The following is an 11866-nucleotide window of genomic DNA, read 5'->3' as shown; positions in this document are numbered from 1 at the left end:
TACGCGTGAAGGGTGATTTGGAGATTCGATCCAGGGCCTTGCTCATAGCGTCGTTCACTAGGCCTTTATGGGACGAACTTTTGTAGCTGCGTTTGTGATGGTGTTCATCTTCATAGGAGAATGTCTCACTTGGTGGGGTTCTTAACCTTTGCCTATAATTGTGGTCTCCTTCGTTGCTTATGTCTAAGCTGGAAAGGGGACGCTTCCATTACGCATGACGCAGCTTCCTTTTCAAGTCATCGATCTCCTGCTGTAGGGCTCGGTTATCGTCCTGCTTTTGGGATACGTGACTTCTTCCCTTAGAGTGGCTTTTGCTTGTATGGGTAGTACGTACACTACCCCCTTGATGCTTGTCTTTATCTTTCTCCCGTTCAAGATTAAGAAAATTGTCCTGCCGCTGAGAATTTGCAGGCTCTATTCGATGTGGACCTGATCCCACCATGCTTAGCCATTGCACTTGCTGAGGCACAAGTTCTTCCTACAGACGGCACCAATTGTAAGGTCACAATTTAGGACCCAGGCCCAAAATGTATGTAGCCTTGTTCCAATGAGCCCGATACAATGAATTTATAGAGAATAGGCCAAAGAACTAAGGCTTGACGAATTGGGCAACGACTAAAGTTGGGTTTTATGGTAATCAAACATAAATAAGAGGTGTTGGCGTCAATGAACTTTCAGTCCGAGGAGGCCATCATCCTCGCATATTGATCACTGTGGGGTAATATAACAGTTTTAGTTGCTATAGTGTCCTCTCTTTCTATTTCTTGATCCCTTCTTCATGGAGAGTCTTCTACCTTATATATCTTCATTGGTGTCATCTTTACCCTCCACTTGTTGATCATCTGAGCCCTCACTTGAGTGCTTGTCCCATCAACCACCTTCCCTGGCGTTCTGTGAGTTGCGGTAGCCAATGTGGCACTATTCAGAAGTCTTCTCCACATAAATGCGGCTAGTAAAGTAACTGTTGTGCATTTAATGCGGTGGCGTTAGCCTTCTCTTAGATATTTTTAGGCTCCCTTCCTTCTCTCATGTCCACGAAGCATGTCTCTATCCTTAAACCTTCTCAGCAGACCAATTTGATCATTGGGTTATATTTTTTGAACCATATTCACAAGTCTGAGGAGCTTGTGCTTCCTCGGACAACCACTCGTTTGCCCTACTTACAAGTCTCGATTTGAGTATGTCTCATCATTATTGGTTTCTTCTCGGATTTATTTATCCCCTCGGATAAAGCCCAAGGCCCAACATGCAATTTTGGGCCCTTACCCCTAGACTTTCCATAACTAAAGTTCTCTATTACTATTTTGTGAGATATATTTAACAACTTTTTTTTGGTAAAAAAGAAATGAATAGGGGGGTGACTAGTGTGTATTTTCTACTTAGGCATAATCATACCCTAATCGCTCTTAGGCAGGACCCCATACTCCCAATCAGTTAAGTTAAATCGACCATTTAGGATAGAGATGGGATACAAGGAGTACTAACACACAGCTAGTTGTTGAGGCTCAAGCTGAAGTCCTGAAATTTGTTGGCTCAGTTTCTTACCAACTAGGCTACCTAAATTAAATATGTGCAAGGATCTGGTTGGGTCGAGTTGAGGGAATTTTTTGACCCAACCCACCATTTGGGTTAAAAAAAATCCAACCCAACCCAACCCACATGGATCGGGTTGGGTTGGTTTGAACCCATGGATTGGACAGTTTTTTTATTTATTTATTACTATTATTATTATAAATTGAGCAGAATAAAAATATATATTTCATTTGTTACCTGAGTTGATAAACAAAGTATACATAAACTAATATCCCAACTCAGTTATAAACAAAAAAGAGTGGAGTGGGAGAGGGGGAGGCGGCAAAGAGAGAAATTAGATTGTCAGGGTTTGCAAGATAATTGAGTTTTACATAGGAAAAGCCAAATAGGGGAAAAATATAAGATAAAAATTGTTTAACTATATAATATATTTTATATATATGATTTAAAATTTAAATATATAGGTGGGGTGGACAGGGTTAGGTAGGTTTGTGATTGTTATCACCTGAACCCAACCTGACCCACTATTAAAAAAATTTGCATAACCCAACCCACCCCTAAAAACCGACCCAACCCGATGGGTTAGGTCGGGTTGGGTTTGGTCAGCTTTGGCAGGTTGGTGAGTTGGCTACACACACCTAGCCTGAAGATTGATTTTAACAACTACACAAAAGAGTTTTCCCTTCTTATTAATATTTAGTTTTTTTTTTTTATTCAGACAATAAGTAGTACTTTTTTTTTTTTTTGGAAAAACAAACACACATACACACAATTGACACAAGAGAGAGGGAAAGAGGTTCTAACACAAAAAGTATACTTCAAACTCCAATCAATTTCAAGGTTTAATAATAGTATAGAGCATATATATTTGAATTTGTACGTCAATTTCAAGGTTTAATAAGTAGCTTACTAGATTGAGTTGAAAGCATATTCTTTCATTCTTTACCACAGAGAGAGAGAGTGTGTGTTAGCCTTTATGGAATGCGTTCAATTGAAGCATTGCTATATTATTAAACCCTTATGCCTAATGCTTACCATGCATATATTCTAGAATGACAAAGCAGATTTATAGATACTGATTAGCATGCACAATGACAAGCATATAATTTCAATAAAAAATATGTTCAAAGAGAAAAGATAACATAAATAATGCCCATGCATCTTTAGTATAATGGATGTATTAGACATTGAACGTGGAAAAAAGTGTTAAGGTACTTATAAAGCTCTTTAATAAAATTTTTACCCATTTGATAATTTTTATAAAGATCTTTCTCTCCTCCCTTCCCATCTGACATGACAGTATATGGGAAGAAAAAATTTATATGGTGGAGTTTAATTAGTCGTAGAACTTTTGTGATATAAAGTTTTAAATGAAGAAACTCTTTGATGTTGAGATTTGTAAAATATGAACAGTAAATTATCGTTTTTTTTTTTTTTTTTTTTTTGAAAAACTCTTAAGTTGATGTAGAATTAAAGAAAATAATAGGAGTGCGAGTGCGATACAAGTCAGCAACCATCGAAAAGGTTGAAGCATGTAGACAACAAGAAGGAATCGATCCACATAACAAGGGCACATAGTAGCACTTGTGTGGGAGTGGGCATTTCTATCGATAAGCCTCCCAAAGGTTATGTAAATTTTCTACCTGTAGACAAAACTATTTAATGTATGATTCATAAGAATGATCAAAATGAGTATATTTAGAGAGAATAGTGCTACAAAATGGTGACAAGGAATATGATTATTTACAAAATAATTATATAAAAAAATCAAATAAATCAATAAACAATATAAGCAAACATCTTATATTTTTTACAGAATTTTCAAATCGAGCATTTATTTATTTATATAATATATGTCGGAATAGAATTCGGTTTGAATGGAAAATGGCATTCATCAAATAATAATAATATTGATGAGGTAAATTGCTCCTTTTTTTTCACTTCAATTTGAATGACTGACATGCATATATTGTAAAAAATTTGTCGAAAAAATCATTAAAATTAATGGTTTTTCACTTTGTTATATCTTATATTAGAATCCTTAACCTACATCTTAAAATTGCTGCAAAGTTTTACCTCATACAGAAAAGGGGGGGAGGGGGACAAAGGACAATGCTTCATTTGACAATGGCAATCGTAAATAAGAAAAAAATTCCTCTGTGCGATAATGATGCGTGAAGAAATGTGATGAAGTTGGGCTTCATTGATTAACCAGATGTGTAAAAACACCAAAACAAGGCTTTTGGATCAAAATCATAAACCTTTTTATCTACACACAAAAAACCCTAGTTTGGTACATTTTGGAATTGCTTTGGTTCATAGTTAGTATTTAGTAATACAGGGGACATAACATATATGAGACGGATACTAACACAACTCATTTAGTTTATGATTATAAAAAATGGGGAAAAAAACCATAGACGGACATGCATGTAGGTATATTACAATTTTGAATGAAAAATTTGGAACCAAAAAAATGACTTATCCTATTTCATTTATTATATTCTTTTTTTATGACAAGATTTTACCGGTTAATCTAACTTAAACCCACTATTACTTTCCAATTTAGTATATACTTATGTTGTTTTTTTATAAGATTATATAAATAAATCAATATATATTATATACACACTTTTATTTTTTTTAATTATGTTTTCAATCAAATAGGTTGAGGATGAAGGTTCCGAAGAATCAGAACCATCCATTTTGAAGCCTCATTGCCAACAATATGTAGCATTTGCTAGAACGACATGTAGCACACCATTGGCTTTTCCAACTCTGTGCACACTAAGCTACAAATCGTTCAGTTTACTACTAGTAAGTTTAGCCGAGTCAATATCAAGATTAACACTGTTACAAGCCGTTGGAGTTTGTTTTATTTTCTGTTACTCTATTCTAAATAGTTATATCAGAGCATAAGTAAGTTTGATATAATCTAACCTAGGGTGAGTATGAAAATACCTGTATATGTACATCAGATCATTAGTGATGAAAATACAATTTTTCTTATTCTTTTTCATCCATTGAATCTCTCAAATCCACTGGTTTCTCATTAGATCTTTCATCAATTTCCTTTCATCGTATTAAAAGCCAAATATGGCCTCCTTTTCATCAACCACTACAACATGGCAAATATGAAAGACTGTTAAGCTTGATCATACCAATTATGTTGTGTGGAAGCACCAAATCACTATTGTTCTCGATACCTATTCTATGATGGGCTTCATTATTCTTGAGTGTCGTAGTCAATATCTTCAAGGTAGTGCAAGAATTCTCACTAGTGAAGTCAATCCAAATTATAAAAATGGCAGGTCAATGACAAAGCCTTACTTACCTTCATCAACCCTACTTTGGGACCATCAGTTTTACCCTTGACTATGGGTCAGAAATCTTTGGCAAGTTCTTGATAGCAGATATTCATCCATCTCCTGATCACATGTGCTTGATCTGAAAGAAGAAATGCACAATATCAGAAAGGAAAATGACTTGGTCAATGTATATATGCAAAAGATCAAAGAAGTAAGAGGCTGCAGTCTCAGTTTTTCTTGATGATGAGGAGCTCTTATATGTGGCCCTTCCAAGAGAGTTTGGTCTATTCTGTTCTACCATTTGAACTAGAAATTTGACCGCTCAATTTTGAAGAATTTCACACACTACTATTTAACAAAAAGAATTTCATACACTCCTAAATGCTCAAAAACACCCACTAAGGTGATCATCTGAACTGCACAAAGATCCTTGCACTGTGGCTACGATTGCTTCTATGAAATCAGAAAACTATCCTCACGCTCAATTTCATTTAATCAAGGATTGAATAGAGGCAAAGGCAACGGATATAACACTAGAGGAAGAGGTCGTTCCAACAACAATCAAGGTCGAAAACACAATCAGTTCACTCAATCAAAAAGTGCACACAACCAATTCAAGCAGAACATATCAGAAACATATTTTTGTTTGGATAAACAGAACAAATCAGAATCATCTAGGCCAGTGTGCTAGGACTGTGGTAAGTCAGGCCACTTAGCCATTGATTGCTATCACAAGATGAACTTTGCCTATCAAGGCAATCATTCACCTGATAAACTGGCTGCAACGGTCAGTCACTTGATCCTTTGCTGCACAGGGTCATTACCCTTGGTTAACTAATAGTGGCACCACTGAGCACCTTATTGCCAATCTCTACAATTGGGCAATCCAGGATATATGGAGTCCGAGACAAGTTTCAGCGGGCAATGGACAAGCTATAGCCATTACCCACATAAGTAAGCACTCTATTACACACTCCTTTAGATGCCTTTAAACTCAAAAAGTTTTACTACAAGCATAAGCTTGACCTATGAAAATAAAAGTTATACTTACCAAGAAGTTTCTCTCTTGAGCAAAGTTCCTAGTGATGATCTTATGCATCCTTTCAAATAACAAATCATTTTTTCTGCTTAAGTCAGCTGGTAGGTGATCAAAACATATCCATCAAAAAAGACCAGGAGAAAAAAAACAAAACTAACTCACAAACAAACACAGTTATTATAACAAAACAGAGAGAATTTTGGCAATGTTTTAACACTATCAAGCTGATATATTAGAACCCATAAAAAAGTTGGAAATATATCAAATAGGATCTTGACTGATAAAAATGGCCCATGAAACCAAGAGAAGATTTTGAGAAACTTTGGAATTAGATCCATCGTATCCCAAACTACCCACTTATTAATGTCATTGAAAATATGATTCCAGTACCTTTAAACTTCCATGAGGGCCATCCCAGCATCATTCACTACCTGAAAATAGAATATCCAGTAAGGCAGTAAGTCTTTGAATTTCTTTCATAACCTAAATTTAAGGGATGAGAAAGGATTAACTTAGGACATAGAATTTGGGTCACACTTTCACCCCAACATGCAGATGCATGAGAAAGCATTTAATGAGATTAATGCATCAATACATCCCCCGTCCACACACACACACACACAAAAAGGGAAGAACAATATTAGACAAAAGAAAGGAGAGAAGAAGAAATATTTAAGATGCTAGATTCCCCATGCCATAGGAACAAAGTACATAGAAAAATAAAATTTGTGGGAGGGAGACGTTAGTTCTGTAGTTACTTTTCCAATATTGCCCCTGGTTTTGTCACTGGCCCCCAAGTTTCTACTTTCTCTTTTGGTAAATGTATTCCAATATCCTTAACTGTTGTAGAACTGATACAATATTACAAACTATCATGAAGGTGACTGTGAAATGACACATTGCTTTAATCTTAAAAAAGAAAAACCTCCTTCATGTTGGGATAGATATCATATCAAAGTTAATCAATTCCATTATGATTGAGTAAATGTTAAGTCTTAAGGAGTCTCACACACTTCTTTTGTGAGTGTGCATGTGTGTCTTTGTATCTGTGCAAGGTTTGGGAGCCAAGGCTAAGGAAGCTGGAAGAGGCACAACCTTAAAGTTAAACTATTCCACTATGAGGCTCACACCTCATAGTTTTACTGGATAGATATCTATTATTAATTACATAGATGATTAAGAGGCACAACCTTAAATTCGGGACTGTGCAAGGTTTTGGGAGCCAAGAAACAAGGAAAATGCACAACCTTGATTTGTAACCTTGAATTTCAAGAAGCCTGAGGCTTGCAACACTCAGTTTCTGGCTAACATGACATGTTAATCTCACATCCAAGGCTCATGTTATGTCCAACTTACAATCCGACTAGATTATCTAAATAGAGGTTTTATTTAGGCTAAAATACACTTTACAATCTATAACTTTGATCAATTTTCATTTAGTTTATTAACGTTAATCAATTGTCATTTTAGTCAACTAGGATTAAAAGTTGTCATTTGTTTGGTTTAAGTTAATAAAATAATCTCTATAATTATTTTTTTAATGCATAACATGTGAAGCAATGACATTTTAGGAAGTTTTGCAGTAATGGATGGAAGGACTTAAGTGACCGCCTTATCAATTGTTCAAAATTATAGAGTCAAGTGTATTTCTGCCTTTTATTTAATATACTTTTGAAGTAGTGCTAAAAGTTTAAAAATGAAATTCATAGTGTGTCTAAAAATAATTATATTTCCTCTCCCTCCATCCAAACATAGGGTAAAATTTTGGCTATTTTTACCTATGATCCTAAGCTCTCTCCCTCTCTGATTCTAAAAGAATTCCCAATAGTTTCAAATTGTGGCACTCTATTCCCATAGACCTGCCAACAGGAAAATCAACACAAAACAGAGTCATGCACACCACATGTAATTGCTTTTCTGATTTTTTATTTTCTAATCTATTTCCGCATTAATACTAGCCTAAAACTCCACAACAGTACACACAAAATCAACTTTCCCCATAAGTCATTACATTATAAGAGACATAAGCATCCTGCATAAAACATAGGGGCAACATGACCACAAAAAGTCACTCAATTAGCCATGAGAGACACAAATATATTACAATAGAGAGGGGAAAGCCACACAGCCCACACAATTTAACTATCAACAGATACACACAAAAGGGGTTCAAGGTGTTAAACAAATTGGCATAAACTTCAAGAGCTCTTTCTGCAATCATCCCTTTGTTTTTTGATAAGTAAGAATCAAATAGTTTTTACACCAAATGATCTTTCTTCTTTGTCTCTGACATCTTGAAAAAAATTTACTAAATGAAATAAACAGTAATGATACTTGTGTCTTGTGCTTCAGGCTTACGAGAAAAGGTACTGACCTGATATATCTTTTAGGTTTCTGTGTAATGCTAATCTGGGACGCTATAAACATTTAGTACATCTTCTGAAAATTCCTCACATATGATTTCTTCTGTATTGCCCCCAACCTTTAAAGCTACAGGCAGAATCTGTACAGACCATTATCACCCATTTTTTCCTTCAGTTAGACCAAACTGTGGCCTGCAACTTTTAAGACATTCCTCTCATCCATCATTTTTCTTAACCTCTCAGCATCTCCAAACTTTCCAACACCTGCAAAGATGTTGGACATGAGCACATAATCCCCTCCATATGCCCTCTCCATCTCCAATATCTTCATGGTTACCCTCTCGCCCATCTCAGCATTACCATGAAAGCTACAAGCACCCAAAAGCGTCCTCCAAATCACAACATTAAGAATCTCAGGAGGTATTTCTAATGCCATCTTCTCTGCTTCTTCTAACCTCCCTGCCCTCCCCAGCATATCTATTAAACAACCATAGTGCTTGATATCTGGCACAAGTTTACACTCATTTACCATCTTGTTAAAAAATATGAGCCCCTCCTCAACAAGTCCTGCATGACTACAAGCATTTAAAACACTCAAAAAAGTCACCCGATTTGGCCTCAGACCAACTTGCTCCATCCTTTCAAAACTATCTAATGCTTCTTTTCCTAAACCATGCATTGCAAAACCAGAGATTATAGATGTCCAGGACACCAAATTTTTCCTCTGGGCAGATACCTCCTCAAAGAATCTTGATGCACTTTTTATGCACCCACATTTTGCATATGAGTCAATGAGGGAATTTGTAACACGTATATCAGATGAATTAAATCCTTTTTTCTCTCCATAAGCGTGACATGATTGGCATAACTTTAGAGCCCCGAGATTTGAAATGGCCGGAAAAATGGCCAGGAGTGTAATTTCAGTGGGTTCTAAACCGTCAATAACCACCATTCTTTGAAACAAAGCCAAAGCTTCATTAGGCCGATTCATACGTGTATAGCCATCAATAACACCAGTCCAGGACACAACAGTCCGAGTTGGCATCTGATCAAAGAGAGAACGAGCAATTTGGAGCTGACCCCACTTCGTCAAACCGGTGATCAAGACATTCCAAGTGACAATGTTCCTCTCAGGCATTTCATCAAACGTATGCATGGCATCAACCAAACAACCACAAACAGCATACACGTGCACCAGAGCAGTTTGTACGTAAACATGGGATTGAAAACCCACTTTGAAAATGACAGCATGGAGTTGAAATGCAGAGAGGGTGGACACAAAGTTGGCAAAATTGTGGAGAAGGAAAGTATAGGTGAAGCTGTCAAAGGAAAGAATAAGAGAGTTGAGGTGCTTGTAGAGAAGGAAAGCGTGTAGAGGGAATTGGGTGAGGGAATAGCAGCGGAGCAAAGTGTTGAAGAGAAAGGTATGGGAGGTAGAGTGGTGGTGTAGTAAGCCAGAGGTGATGAAGTGAGAGTGGACTTGTTGGGTTGCTTGAGTGTTCGATGGGTGTTTGAGTAAGAGAGAGACCAAATGCCGTAATTGTCGTTGTGGGTTAGCATTACTATTACTATTACTACTATGTTGGAGTTGGAGATTAGTGGTAGAGGCCTGCCTGGGAGGAAGACTCCGCCTTCTCATCAACCTCAACAGCAAATTCTTCTCCTTCATTCAGGAACTGAAACTCAATTTGGAAACAAAGCTAATGACACATATTAGGTGGATGATGGAAAAAGGCAATGATACTGGTACGTAGCCGAAAACACATATATAAATCTCTCTCTAGTGTAGTCTTGCCCAAAGTTTGTCTCTGCATTGGAACATGAATTTTGAAGTTTGAAGTAGAGGGAGGGAAGAGGTAGCAGAAAGAGAAATAATTGATCACGATGGCCTCAGTCAGAAATTGGGCCATAATATGGTTAGTAAGGCCCAAAATTGGAATCACACACACCTGTGCCACTGCCAGTAGGTGTTTTATTTTTTTATGGTTGGGAACCCAAATCTCCACTGGAAAATGTCAAAAATGAACTAGCATCTCCAATGGCTTTTTTAAAGTCAATTTTAGAGAGAAAATGCCCTAAAAATCCACTCCAACAATTTCTTCATCTCCATTTTTTAGATTAGAATTATTACAGTGCTTCTCTATAAGTAGAGAACACTATAGCATTTACTGTTTACACTTCAAATGTTTTTTTATATTATAATAATCAACTATTGAATAAAAAAATATTGGAAGATGTGTAGTTGTTAAAAAAATAATAAAAAATGAATAAAGAAATAATATTTAAATGAGATGGAGAAAATGATAGAGAATCTGTTGAAAAGTGTATTTGAAAAAGTAAGTAGGTAAAAACTAAATATCACTATTCACTGTCCAAACAGTACAAAATTTTAGATAAGCTACTGGAAATTCTTTTAGCCTAAATACTTTTTTGGTAAAAATTAAATATCACTGTTCATTGTCCAAATAGTACAAAAATTTAGATAAGCTACTAAAGATGCTAGCCTAAATACTTTTTTTAGAAACACCAAAAGATGTCCGCTACAAAACTTAGTGGTACTTATATTTAATTTACTCCCAATGCATAATAAATTAGGGGGGTTCAATCCCTGCCTACACCAAAAACTGATTGGTGTATTGGTCTGATGATAAAGAGCTATCATCAGGAGTAGACGTCATAAATTGAAACTCTCTTAAAAATATATATATATATAAATTGGGGGGGGGGGGGGGGGGGGGCCTTGGGCTTAAAATTATGAAGAGACTAACTGTGGCTTGAGACTTGTTTGAGAAGAAAGGAAAAGTGTGGAGTTATTAGATGCGAGAAGCCTTGATTTTTTGCAAGTGGAGGAAAGAAATTCCAGGCATGAGGATTGAAGAGTTGGGTAGGAAAATATTGAGGAGAGCAAGCTCGCGAGCTTCTATTAGAATTTGGCTTTTTGAATGAAAATTGATTTCTATTTTTTCGCTTATTCTGCATGAAGGCTTCAAATTTCCTTGTTGCTGAGAACACACAGACGTTAGTCGAACGTCATTTGTAAAATGTATAACCAAAAATTAAAAATAAATAAATAAATAAGTTTTTAGAGCTTTTTTATAGTTCAGGTCATCGCATTCTGTTGAAAAGCTTTATAGATTCAAACAGTTTTGTCTTTTGGCAACAGATATCATGCAGGTAGGTTACCATGAGAATTGAGAAACCTTAAGAGGCTAAAAACTACACTTTTCGACTCTAATAATCGAAAGCTTTCCCCCAATTCCACGTTAACTCCAGTAATCGAAATGCACAATTAACCTTTTAAAGTTATAATTCTATTTCAATGTCTCCTTGCCGTCTGTTTTGATGTTAAGTATAATGGAATTTAACATTGAAAACCCAAATTATCCCTCATTCCAAACAAGATTAACACTATTACAAGCCGTTGGAGTTTTATTTTCTGTTACTCTATTCTAATCAGTTCTAACAGAGCATAATTTAGTTTGATCTAATCTAGCCTAGAGTGAGTGGAAATACCTGTATATGTACATCAGATCATTGGTGAAGAAAATACAATTTTTCTAATTCTTTTTCATCCATTGAATTCTCTCAAATCCACTAGTTTCTCATTGAATCTATCATCGATT

General features: G+C 35.9%; 1 protein-coding gene across 6 annotated transcripts; it reads right to left on the bottom strand.

Moving 5' to 3' along the window:
• Nucleotides 1–3146: 3146 nt before the first annotated feature.
• Nucleotides 3147–10170, bottom strand: LOC115952418 (pentatricopeptide repeat-containing protein At1g09220, mitochondrial). 6 transcript variants are annotated; one of them, XM_031069589.1, is made up of 5 exons: nucleotides 8255–10170; nucleotides 6271–6311; nucleotides 5893–5978; nucleotides 4495–4980; nucleotides 3147–3176 (listed from the first exon to the last, which is right to left on the bottom strand). In XM_031069589.1, exon 1 carries the CDS (start codon nucleotides 9910–9912, stop codon nucleotides 8419–8421), a length of 1494 nt encoding a protein of 497 aa, XP_030925449.1. In that variant the 5' UTR covers nucleotides 9913–10170; the 3' UTR covers nucleotides 3147–3176; nucleotides 4495–4980; nucleotides 5893–5978; nucleotides 6271–6311; nucleotides 8255–8418. The 6 variants fall into 6 exon arrangements, with proteins under 6 accessions (XP_030925449.1, XP_030925451.1, XP_030925448.1 ...); XM_031069591.1 differs by lacking the exon at nucleotides 3147–3176 and having other exon boundaries at nucleotides 4243–4651; nucleotides 4868–4980; XM_031069588.1 differs by lacking the exon at nucleotides 3147–3176 and having other exon boundaries at nucleotides 4244–4980.
• Nucleotides 10171–11866: the final 1696 nt, after the last annotated feature.

The sequence above is a fragment of the Quercus lobata genome, chromosome 7 (assembly GCF_001633185.2).
Source record: "Quercus lobata isolate SW786 chromosome 7, ValleyOak3.0 Primary Assembly, whole genome shotgun sequence".
In the NCBI taxonomy this organism is placed as follows: domain Eukaryota; kingdom Viridiplantae; phylum Streptophyta; class Magnoliopsida; order Fagales; family Fagaceae; genus Quercus; species Quercus lobata.
Note: the sequence above shows the minus strand (reverse complement) of the source record. Positions and strands in the feature narration are given on the sequence as shown.